At 35.9% G+C, this 13,054-nt stretch overlaps 1 protein-coding gene and 1 long non-coding RNA gene across 8 annotated transcripts in view; one reads left to right on the forward strand and one right to left on the reverse strand.

The window, feature by feature from the left end:
- PTPRD (protein tyrosine phosphatase receptor type D) overlaps positions 1-13,054 on the forward strand; it is a 2,533,682-nt gene that overhangs the window by 2,396,639 nt on the left and 123,989 nt on the right. For 5 of the 7 annotated variants that reach the window (XM_086415146.1, XM_086415147.1, XM_086415148.1 and 2 more), the window contains 2 exons: positions 10,337-10,378; positions 10,885-10,982. In XM_086415146.1, coding sequence (XP_086271272.1) covers positions 10,337-10,378; positions 10,885-10,982 — 140 coding nt within the window. Of the gene's footprint in view, positions 1-4,117; positions 4,346-10,336; positions 10,379-10,884; positions 10,983-13,054 lie in introns of those variants that run through there. The other 2 variants (XM_086415152.1, XM_086415150.1) reach the window with 2 other exon arrangements.
- Positions 1-13,054, reverse strand: part of LOC147366908 (uncharacterized) — a 1,139,839-nt gene that overhangs the window by 11,373 nt on the left and 1,115,412 nt on the right. The gene's annotated exons all lie outside the window — the stretch shown is intronic.

The raw sequence follows: 13,054 nt of genomic DNA on the forward strand, positions 1-13,054 counted from the left end.
TCTCAAATGAGGTTTATTCCTTAAAAAGCAAAGATGTACCTTCGTCAGCATGAAAGTTAAAATAAATTTTCCATATAACTAAATATCTCCTGATGGGCATTTATTTAAGAGGCTTAGTATACAGGCAAGATTAGCAGCAAAATAGAGCCACTGGGAGTGCTATCCCTCATCAGCCCAGCACCGAGAGAGTGACACCTGAATGGCTACTGTGCAGAAAGGGTTACTAGCAGAGTGCTGGTGGCTACAAGGGAAATACCAATGCCTTCAACCAGGATATCTCCATATTCAAGAATGCTAATAAGAATCTAATTTCCCCAATGTATGTGGGAATAGTAGATCCCTTTATAGAGTAGAACATGCTAAGTTCCATATAAGTCACTAGAAAGAATGAAGGGTACAATCGAAGTGAAATTCCTTTTATCAATAACAGCTTTAACAAAATAAAATGGGGACTTAGGCTTATGGTTAGTGTTAGTTACTTAGTCGTGTCCAACTCTTTACAGCCCCATGGACTGTAGCCCGCCAGGCTCCTCTGTCCATGGAATTCTCCAGGCAAGAATACTGGAGTGGGTTGCCATTCCTTCTCCAAGAGATCTTCCTGACCCAGGGATCAAACCTGGGTCTCCTGGATTGCAGGCAGATTCTGTACCATTTGAGCCACCAGAAGATATCATTTAACTAAGATTAAACTTACCTCAAATGGATAGTGGAATAAAGTGGGCAAACAGTAAAAAGGAGAGAGGTGGTTTAAGAGGAATAGAAGAAACCAGGAGAAATTGTCCCAAGATCCTAGCACGTCTATTCACAGGCAGCGTTACGCTGTCACCGCCTGCTCAGTTAAGCAGTCTAGTTAAGTCTTGGTTTGTTGACATAGTCTCTGTGCCTCCCAGGCTCTAGAATGTGGCCTGCTGTCCTGAAAATCTGACCAGTTTACAAAGAAAATAGACTCACGTGTTAATGTGAAATTCATAGAGTATGTTTCAGTTTGCTGCAGCCAGTGGGGATTCTAGCCAGTGGCTATGAATTTAATTACTTGCTGATAGGATAAGAGCAGAAGTTGGGATTGTTAACCAAGTAGCTTTATTGTGCTAATCCCCCCTGGTTTGTAAATAATCAAGGGCTTTGCTGGATGATCAAATAAAATGATTCTTTTATTCTAAAACACTTTTCTTAGGTATTGCACAGGAAGCAATTTTAATTTGTACTTATATTTTTGGATTTTAAGCCATTCACCCTTCAGTTTCTGAAATGTGCTTTTTATATACATCATACCTTTGCGTATATAGTTATGTACAACTATTATATAATATGACAATGTTACTTAATAGTATGCACAAGTAGAGACTTAACAATCCATGATTTTCAATGAAATCAGAAACCTGTGATTTATGTAACCAGCCCCTAGCACAGAATTTGATCTTGAAAGCAAATTGATTTCTACTTCTGATGAGTCTGTTGTGGATGATAAAATGTCAAACTAACATTATCATTTGAAATTCAGTAGGTCTTTCAGAAGGTAAAGGAAGCTTATTGCTTAGTTCACCGATTCGTAATTCTACTTTCCTTTAAAAAAAATCATCTTGTGAATTAAAAATCTATTTACATTTTGAGTTACTTATTTTTGTTGGAGCGTCTGGGTTTAAAGAGCCAGATCTTTTTCCCAAATTCTGCTTCATATTCAAAAGATATTGAAACATACATACAAAATTTCATACAGATACAGTATTTGGCATTAAGTACTTCAAAGAATTATTTCCCTAATTGTAGTACCACAAACACATATGTCTCTGGGTCCGGGAAAGAAAAAGGTCAGAATTTTGTCTCTGGGTACAAAGTGAAAACAGAGAAATCTGTTCTTTTCATGATACCATCTCTGTGAAGTTGTGGGATGTGGAGAGGAACTTTGCTTTAAGCATACTTGACAAATTTGGGGTGATAATCAGGTCCTTCTGTTTGTTAAACACTATTCAAGCATCTAGACAGGATTAGAAATGCTCGCCTTTTGCAAATTAAGAGCAGGTACCTCTGCTTGTAGGTATTTTCCACGAATATATTTATCTGTCTGTTAAGGATTCAGATGGCAGTGTGCAGCCAGGTTGCAATTGTGAGAACCTGCACTACCTAATCTCTTAAGAGACTATGGCTTACAACGGTGACATCACTTCATGGTCTGCGGGGACAGTCAGAACTGGTGTGGAATAGGTCAGTTGAAGGGATCATTTAGCTAAGGTGAGACTTACAACCTCAAGTGGATAATGGAATAAAATGGACACAATGAGTAAGTGAGGGAAGAGATGTAGAAGACTGTTCTAGAATTAGTAACTAGTCATCAATTTTTATAAATCTTTAAGATCTGTGAAGGAAGGGAAGAAAAGACTCTCTTACAAAAGATGCTTTTAATGAAACCGCTATTTAAGCCTTACACATCTTTGTGGACAGTGGTAACTGGATATGTGTTAGGATGGCTGATAGACGAGTTACATGTTAAACAAAAGTGAACTACTTTTTTGGTGGGAAGAAAGCTTTTCTTATTAAAAAAATTTCCAAGTTGCTTTATAATCGGCCCATCAATATTTCTTAATTAATTATAAAAGTAGCACATGTTTACTGAGGAAAAAATTTTTTTAATAGAAAGTAAGCTTAACAATAGTTATACTTAGGTTATGGCTATATGGTTATGCAGTGTATTATTTAAATTTTGTGTGTGATTTTTATAAGTTGTAAAAGGCAAAAAAATACTTTTATAAAAGAAAAATTATTCTTTATCTTGCTTTTTCTTCTTTTGACATATTTAAAATAAAGTGTAAATGATTTCCTATACTCCCAATTTTACTTTCCAGAAATATGTACCATAAGGAGTGTCATGCATGTATTTCCAGAATTTTTTGTGTATACAAGTTCTTTAAATGATAATATATATAGCAGGTATATAAATACAGATGCATTTACATGAAATTTACTATTTTAATATTTAACTACATTTTCCAAGCTAATATATGACGTTTTATCTCCTTTAACAGCTGATAGTATCGATGATATTCTGTTCAACAGATGTCACAAAATATATCATCTCAGTCCTTATTAATGGAGGCTAACTCATTTTCTGCATTTTGCTCTTACAAAACATACTGTACTGAGCAGTACTGAGCCCAGGCCGTTTCACATTGCTGTTATTTCTGAATGATGGGCGCCTGGGAGTGTGATGGCTGAGTCCTAGGGCAGGCACATTTTACTTTACCATTTTGATAGAGATTGTCAACGATGGACATTTTTGAAATCCTGTAAAAAGCCTTACCTACTGTGTAGCCCATCTGGGAGGTGGCCTCTAGAATTGGACACAATGACTAAAGTAAATATAATATTGTCAAAAGATGGTGATTTATAAGAAAACCAAAACATTACTGGTATGTGGTCCTATTTCTATTTTTTCCAACAAAGCAAATTTAGAAGTTCAGCATCTTAAAGAAATAAGCTTTCTTTCTAGTATTAAAAAAAAATGTAAAAGGACATGGTAACTAATACCATCGTGAGGCATGCTAGTCAGCAGCTTTCTTTGTGCCTGCAGACTTCTCCCTCAGACCAACCCACTTTGGTCTGAATTGTTTAGATTTTTTTTTTTGCTAAAAAATTCTTTTTCCAGTATCTGCACCCCTTACTTAGAATCCTCACTCCCCTTACTCCCAATTTTTATTGTTTTCCACACAAAAACAAAACTCTAGACTTTGTACTTGCACCTTTTAGGAAAAGAGATTTAAAAATTGATGATCAGATGGTACAATGTAAAAACTTCGTTTTCATCCCATGAATGACCTTAATATGTTTTGCCCTAAAGCATACATGGATGGTAGGTGATTGATGGGCTGTGAAATACAAAAACAAACTCATAAAATGTTAACGTATCAGAAATAGCCGTATCAGCAACACAAATGTCTGCATAGCAACTGAGTGATTTTGAAAGCTCTTGAGGCATCTCTTCTGATGCACTAGTAGTATTAACTGGATCAGTGCTAACAAAATCAATTTTTATACGTATCTCCTTATATTTTATTTTGTACTGTAGGAAACGTAAGCATATACCTAAATGAATAACACTAGATGTACTCTTTTTGTATTTCAGAAACGTTGGTTCTTTGCATCTAAATGCTAAACTTCTGATATAAAGGAACATGGTTCGTTCAAATCCTGCATTTTGAGAAATCCTACATAAAAATGAATTTTAATTATGTCATTTAGTGTTACCTGAAAAAGCACTCTTGGAGTACCTTTCCCTTAATGATGATCCTAGTCATGGATTAAGTCAAAATGTCATTGTCATACTAAGAAGCAATTATACCTTACAAATCAACGTTCTCTTAATTCACCATTCGTGAGGCAAATTGTAAACGTAGAATATTTATAGTTATTGAAGTTATGCTAAGTAGTTCACAAATGATGTGAAAAGCTGTCAAATATTTTGTAAACTTAGTCGCTATGATTTATTAAGTAGGTAGGTATAATTCTGATTTGATGAACAAAATAACATTTCTCTGTTCCATGGCCACGACCTATTCTTCAGTCTTTATCACAATATGTTAGAAAGGAAAACCATGAAGACAGTGTTACTACATTATCACACATGAATATTAACAGCAAAATCATCTAAAAGATGTTCCACCACTATTAGTGACCACAAAACCTCCAGTTAACAAAGTTGTTATGAAGTTTTAAAGTATCTACTGGCATTTAATAGTGTTTAAAAAATAAGGCAAGTATTTGATAAACATTTCTCTATATATAAAAAATTCATTTGAAACTAAATATTGGTTAGAGTAGTGACCTCATAAAATAGAACATTTGAAAATCAAAAACATGATATTTCAGGGGGGTTTTGAAAACATGTCTGCTGAATAGCACTACAGTTTTTAACATGAACTAAATGTATACATTTAAAATATTTTCATGGAAGCTCACAATGTCTTCGTAAGACATAAAAAAAAAAAAAAAATACAGGTGTGTGTATGAGTGTCCTTTACTTGTTCCCCACCACCAACACAAGCGTACCTTCTAAATGAAGCTAATACATTATTGACACAGTTTCTCAAACTGAGAATAGTTTATGATGCCATGTTACTGCATGAACAGTCCAGTTTCACAAGTCCATATTTATGTATGTGACACCACTCTCCCAGGGATGTTCAATGATTTAAGAGATAGCATGGCATAATGAGAAGTTCCCTAAATGAGAACTGGTAAGGTGTGGGATTAAAACCCCCACAAAGCCATAGTTTACTGATAATGATGGCCTTGATCAAGTCCTTTTACTGCTCTGAGCTTCATCTGCCTTCCTAGTGGACTTAATTGGAGAGGAGTGGGGATAGAGGGTGAAGCATGGGAGAAGTACCCATTGCCCAGTCCCACACACAGTACTCAGCGTCTCTCCTAGTGACACAGATGTGCTGCCTTTCACTTTCAGCATTCTTAGATTTTAATTCACACACCAGAGGAACATTCCGCTCTTCTAAAACAGAGGTCACTGTTAGCCAAATGTGGCCTCCAAAGGTCTTTTCTTTGACCCCCCCACTGGATTTCAACAAGTGAAAATGGAGGAAAGCAACATAATTGTCTGGGTTTTCAGGTGCTACTGAAAGCCTGAGAAGCCTCACCCTCTTGGCTCTGTAGTACCACTTGGAAGATATCTGCTAGAGTTTCCAACCTTCTAGAAGCTCTCCAGTCTATAGCAGCCCTAAGGATAATCCTGACATTGAAAGAGAACATCAGCTGCCATTCATCACAAGTGTATTTTTTTAAATAGAGAAATATTTCTCCTTGCTGAGACTTCATATTGAAAGTAGATAAACGAAGAACAGTCCTAGGAGATTCCTGGTTGCACAAAAATGGGGAGGAGTAGGTTTCTTGTGAGTGTTTACTATTCAATATCTGTTTACACTTTTCCTTCTTTTCCTAACTGACTTAGGCCCTTTAGCACTGGAAACTTTGCCCCCTGCTTTAGAAGATCATAGCTTCAATTCCAGAAATAAAACAGTAGAAGGATGCCAAAATCACATACAATTTTGTTACTTACTATGGGCTAAATAATAATGGGCTAAAATATACAAATCTCTTAACTTTCCTAGTCTTCAGAACTCTTTTATAAAATGAAAATGCTGGACTAAGTAATGTCTAAGGCACCATGATTTTTAAAGTTTTACATCTTATAAGGAAGCCATTACACAGTTACTATCAAAAAAAAAAAAAATAGCCATCCTGTTTTTTCCTCCAACCTAAGGCAGATTTCATTGACTACATCTGTCATTTTTCATGTTGACAGTGTGTATTGTTGATATCATAACTCCATAATGAAAACTCTGTTCTGATGCAATGGGTGCCTTCCTTTAAAATGCATTTATGTTGTGCATTTGTAGCTTTGAACTGATGAGGTCGAGACCCTAGCAAGTCCTCATCAGCTGTGAGCTGCACTTCAAGTTCTTTGCTGCTAATAATAGCTAAAGCACTAAAGCTTCCTAATCGAGACTTAGAGCAGATTCAAGGGTATCACCAGGAGAAAGCTGATCTCATTCTTAGATACTCTAATATGATTTTTGAATGAAAAAAGTTACAGGCTCCCCCCCAAAAAATCCCCAAAGGACTGAAAGGTATTACTGGGGAATTTTAAAAATGTCAATGTCTGGCTCCCATACCCAGATATTCTGAGTTAATTGGTCAGGTGTGCAACCTGGAAAGAAGGGATTTCAAAGCACCTCAAAAGATGCTAATGTGAAAACACTGTTCTAATGAAAACATTGGTTCCCAGACTGTGAGCAGTGACCAGGTTCCAAACAAAAGAGTGAAAAAATACTTTGGTGAGGTCAAATTCATAATTAGTGTCTCCTATTTCATTCAGATTCTAACATACTTGATTATATCCTGTAAACTTTATTTCCACATTGGACAATAGAGAAGTTTAGGAAGAATCATATAATAGCATTTTTGCAAGAGATCCTTGGTAATTATTTTCTGATATGAGCTAAAGAGTTTCATGTTAAATAATAAACGCTGTAGAGGGTGTGGAGAAAAGGGAACCCTCCTACTCTTGGTGGGAAAGTAAATCAGTGCACTATGGCGAACGGTATGGAGGTACCTTAAGAAAATGCTAAAGATATATCCAGAGAAAACTAATTCAAAAAGACGCGTGCACCCCCAATGTTCATAACAGCACTATTTACAATGGCCAAGACACAGAAGCCATCTAAACTGCCCATCAACAGATTAATGGATAAAGAAGATGTGTGTGTGTGTGTGTGTGTGTGTGTGTGTATCCATACACACACATATACACCCTGGAATATCTTACTCAGCCATAGAGACGAATGAAATACTATTTGCAGCAACATGGATGCACCTAGAGATTATCATATTGTACTAAGTGATGTCAGACAGAAACAAATATCAGATCACTTATGTGTCAGATCTAAAGTATACAAATAGACTTATTTACAAAACAGAAACAGATTCACAGATATAAAAAGCAAACTTACGGTTACCAAAGAGGAGAGGATGGGGGGAGGAGTAAATTAGGAGTTTTAGATTAGCAAATACAAACTCACTCAGTCATATCCCACTCTTTGTCACCCCATCAAGCTCCTGTGTGCATGGAATTCTCCAGGCAAGAACATGGAGTGGGTAGCCTTTCCCTTCAGCGTCTCTTTCCAACCCAGGGATTGAACCTGGATCTCCAGCATTGCAGACAGATTATTTTACTGACTGAGCCACCAGGGAAGCCCAACATGCAAGTTTCTACTCTATAGCACAGGGAACTATATTAAATATATTGTAATAAACAATAATGGAAAAGAATGTAAAAAAGTATATATACATATATAACTGAATCATTTTGTTGTATACCAGAAACTAACAGAACACTGTAAATCAACTACACTTTAATTTAAAAAATAATAATGAAAAGAAATGAGTTTCATGTTAGAGGAGTTTCATCCCAGATCTATTCTTTAGCATAATTTTTATGTTGACATTTACTTATTTTGAATACATACATGATATGCCTATATGTATATCATATATTCTTATGATATAAGGTAATTTGGCTAGCTAAAAAAATGTGTTAAATTTAATTCAAAAAATTGACAATTCAACTGCATAATTTTCTATTTTGTAGACTATAAATGTTACCCCTCAAAGAAAAGACACAGTTACATTTAAAACCTTCACATATGAACTACATCCATGAGACCCTTCTCTGCTCAGAAATCCTGAATATTTTGAAATGAGTTATAAAGAAGTGACTCTTTATCTAGCTCCCCACTTTTATTTTTACACAAAAAGAAATTCAGGTGCTTGATAACAAGAGGTTTGTCTCTTATTAGTAGATAGCAGGCCTAGAAGTAGAATTCCTGTTCAGTACGCTAGCCTGGGATTTCCTCCCCTGAACCGTCAGATTCCCACAAGCTCTGCTGGCCTTTCTGTGGAACATCCATGTTGACAGTTTTACTTGTCCTAGTGCTTTGGTGCAATATTGCCAGATCAGAAGTAATGATTCTTGAACGCCATGATGTCTTTGCCTGTGATATATACATATGCTGAATTAGAATGTAATGGATCAGTACAGATTTGCTTGGATTTCTCTGTCATTAGCTTCCAAAGTAATACATCCAGACCACGTGCCAGTGCATGCCAGAAGTAAATATTGGTTGATTATGATGGTCTTCTACTGCTGTTATACTAATGCTTTTCCCATCTCCAACTGGCTTTACTTTTGCAGCTTTGAGCAGTAATTCAGTCCCCTACGCCTCCCTGATTGGCTCTGTGTCCTCCCTCTCTAGCCAAACCACCACTCAGTCCATATATGATAATAACTCTCTCCCACGATTCGCTCGAAAAGGTCTAAACATCTTTGTCTCTATTATTTTCTCTGTTAAAGCACTGTAATGGATGTCCACATCATTTCATCCCCAAACAAGCCTACAGTCTCTTGTGCCTTTGCATTTCCATTCTTGTCATTGGGGGTGCCTCATCTGGATAAGATCACTATAATTATTAGATCACTGTCACTCAACTGCTCCTCCCACAAAATGTAGATGAGTTCAGTGCTACCATCTACAGGGAAACGTTCTAGAAACGAGTTCCAACATCTAAGTCCAAAAGCATAATCACATCAGCAACAAAGAGTTTCTTCTTCCAAGCTGATTCATTTTTATTGGATCTTCCATTAAGCTTTTAGCTGACTGAAAGCAGACTTTCATAGCTGTGGATACTAAAGTACTGCCTATCACAGCACAGTGCTGAAATGATTGTCTGGGAGAAGCAAGATAGTTTTTTACTTAACTTACCAAACCATTGATAATTTGGCATTAGAGACAAAGGAACTCATTGGCTTTCAATATCAGTACAATATTTAAAATACCCATAAAATAATTACAAAGTGATTACACGTTGTGCTGACTTAATGGTCACCATACCTCAGCCTGACACCCTGCAGAGAGTCCCAGGGACAGCAGAATGTCCACAGGGACAGGGTTTCCAGCTTGAGTCCCTCCCTTACTCTTTTTTTTTTTCACTGAAGAGGCCTCCTTGGTGGCATGCTAGTTCAAGTTTTTCTAGTCAGCTGGAATTTGCACCTATAAGACATGAGTCAGCAATGGTCTCTTATGGTGCTCTTGAAAAATTAATCAGAAGAAGTAAAATATAAATCGTATGAAAAATGAAAAATCATTATAAAGACACTGGAATCACCATAGTTAGTGGTGCTTTATTTTTAACAGAATGGATGAATACCTTCAGCTGGCCGACTGAACTAAGATGTATCACCCCCATGTCACTGCTTTCTTTTACCACCTTCTTTTTCCTCTTCATCCTTTCACCATTTGCTCCCTTTCCTGCATTCAGTTCCCATTAGTGGACAAAGATGTTTACACCTGAAGTAGATTGTAGGTTTGCTAGGGGTTGAATAATGGGGACTTGGGGCAAAACATCAGCAAGCTGTCAGTGTGGCCATTGATAAATGTCCAGGAGAAGGCTGCAACCCCAACCTCTACAATCTGCTACTCGTGGAAACATTTTTGAAGCTCAGTTTTGTGTCTGATTTTGTCATCAGTGATTATTGTCTATAGTCTGTGGTGCATGTCATTCTTTGTGTTCATGTTTGCATGTGAATGTCAGTCACCTACAGGTTTGTGAAATATTAAAGCGATTTTAATCTAGTCACAATGTATATGAATCCTGTTAAAACCTGCAGCATTTTTATTAGTGCTTTTTAAAAGTATATCAGGCATCCATTTCTTTTTTTTTTTTTTTAACAAATTTGTTCTGTTTTATTTTATTTACACCATCATTTCCTTTGCAGGTTCAGATGATTCCGGTTACCCTGGTAACCTTCATTCTTCAAGTTAGTTTTCCTTGATTCTGCATAAGTCACTTTATGTTTCCTATCAAGCTACAACTCTTTCCCTTTTTAGGCCTTTCTCAGTGTCTATTTTCTTAGTTCACTTTACACCATTTAATTCCACACAATTTCCATTTCACACAGTGCAGGAGAAGGAGTTTGAAATGACATAACAGTCATTACTCAAAGCAGAAGTTGACATCAAGCCTGACTGTCAGTTTTCTCCACTAGCTAACTGCATTGATTCATAGCACAATAACACTTTCTTTCACATTAGGAGTGTTAGTTTGGAGATTATGCTTGGTGACTTTTCATTTGGCTACAAAATTCATCCTTCCAGAGCATGTCCTGCTTTGAGTAACCAAACTATCTGCCTGCTTCTTCACATTAAACATCTTTACTACTCACGTATTTTCAGGCCATTTCTAACTATAGTATTCTCTGTATTTTGGAATAGTTAGCATTATTTTCATTTGTTTTCAAATGTCTGTATTCTTTCCTTTTAATAGGTATGGCTAGCCATCCTCCAATACCTATCTTGGAACTTGCAGATCACATTGAAAGGTTGAAAGCAAATGACAACTTGAAGTTTTCCCAGGAATATGAGGTAATTCAGTGTGTTTATACTTGACAGTATTTTCAAGAATTGTCCCCCTCTTCTTTATGATCATATCCATCAGTTCTTTTTCCTTTAAATATGACTCAGCATCTGATACAAAATTTTACAACAAATAGCCAACTAAAAAGTATCTGTATAATTAATGGAATAGTTGTACTTTTAAAAGTATCTAATTTTTTATATTCGTTCAGTGTTATTTAATGAGGTTGGTTTATCTTTCCTGATTTCAAGTTAATATACTGAATGTATAAGCTTCCCAGTATACCATATGATTGCCAGATACACTAAATTATGGTGAGAAAGCTTACTGAAAAAGAAATTACAGAGAATAAGCAGATTTCCAAGTCCTCTTGGTCAGTTTACATGGCCTGAAAACTACAATTATTAAGTACATACACATGTTTTTACCCATTCAGTATAAAATAATATTGGAGCTAATTTTAAGATAGTAATATGTTCACAGACTGTTGCGTGTTTCTGAAGCAGTGGTGCACTTAACAGTATCTTACATTTTCAGAATCCTTAAAGGTTTTGTGTTAATCCTTGATGAAAATGAATAAAAAAGTGTTGTATATGTGTGGGTATTTAGATATTGTGTCATTTATCAAGCAGAAGATTGTGAAACTGACTATTTATCATATTCCTCAGAAACAGGGACCCATAGTGGAACCAATTCATGGATTATTTATAACTGAATGATCATTTATCTTTTAGATCAAGTTTAACTAGCATAAGCATAAGAGTAAAATGTCCAACTAAAATCTTATAATTGTGCCAGATAAAAAAACTGAAACTGTTCAAGTTCTACCATAAAGAGTTTCTTTTGGTTTATTTAATAGGAATCTTAAAACACATCCTTGTTATCACCCTTGATTTCTCTATTATCGGCCTGAAATGAGGCTGATGGACTGGATTTCTCTCAGTCCCTACCAACTCTAACATTTTTCCCTGTCATATTTGGTTAGAAAACTCTAAGAAGAGCCCTAACCTCAAGTGGCTAGAGAGTTATCAACCACGTGAAAAAGCTCCATGTAAGAGAATGTGGAGCAGTGGGGCCTGTGGCAATCTGGACATTTGCATGGATTTTCTAGTCTTTAAACATTCATTTTTTGATTATTTTATTGTTCTTCCTAAGCAAAACATATCTGTAGCCCCATTCAGTCTCAAGAGCTGGTAACCTTTTATTCAATTTACATATTCCAAACATCTTTGTTGATAGAACACAAAGGAGATTTTGTTTGCTCACTCATTGGTTAAATTATATTTTCACTTATTCTCTTTCAAGCATTTAGGGGAATATTTCAGTTTTAGGAAACACATTGGATTATGAATTATTTTCTAAATGGCCTGCTTCTTATTTCTTTCCTATTCTTCCTCTTAGTCATAAAGGCTCTCTTTACATTGTGCAGTATTCTTGAAAATAGTTTCTATAGTTTCTGGTTTGAGGCTTCAGATTGAAAATTGAGTTTTAAAAAGAAAACAAGGCATATGATGAATGCCATTTGGGGCAACATAAAATCACATAGTTAAGTGTTAGCTTTCACTAGCCAGAATTTTTAACACTGCCAACCTGCTCTTTATTGTTATCATGAGTGTTGTTATTGTTATTCTTAGTGTGTTGCTGTGTGTGATATTTTCTTCATGGCCCCACTTTAACACATTATGTGTGATTATGAATGATATGATGGGTCACAGAAATACAATTTGATAGCTCAACTTGTTAATAGCCATTAATTAACTTTCTACTCTTATAAGTGTAAACTATTGACAATATCTGCAGTATTTAAGCAGTCTCAGTTGTATGCATTGACTACAGTAACTTGCCTCCTTTAAATACAGGATTTCTCTAGAAATGCTGCATGTAAAGATACTCTAATGATACTCATTTAGCCATTAGATTAGAAGTGCTCCTTGAAAGTAGTTATGAACTTCATGCTGGCAGCACTCCCATTAAGAACTCCCCGAGTAGCCGTTGACATGATAGCCCACACTGACTTCACCGTTTATCATGACGATGATCTGTGATTAAAGCTCCCTGGGCATGAATTGACTCTACTGTG

The sequence above is a fragment of the Bos grunniens genome, chromosome 8, assembly GCF_055505025.1.
Source record: "Bos grunniens cultivar Pamir isolate PY7600 chromosome 8, Bosgru_T2T1.0, whole genome shotgun sequence".
NCBI classification, from domain to species: Eukaryota; Metazoa; Chordata; class Mammalia; order Artiodactyla; family Bovidae; genus Bos; species Bos grunniens.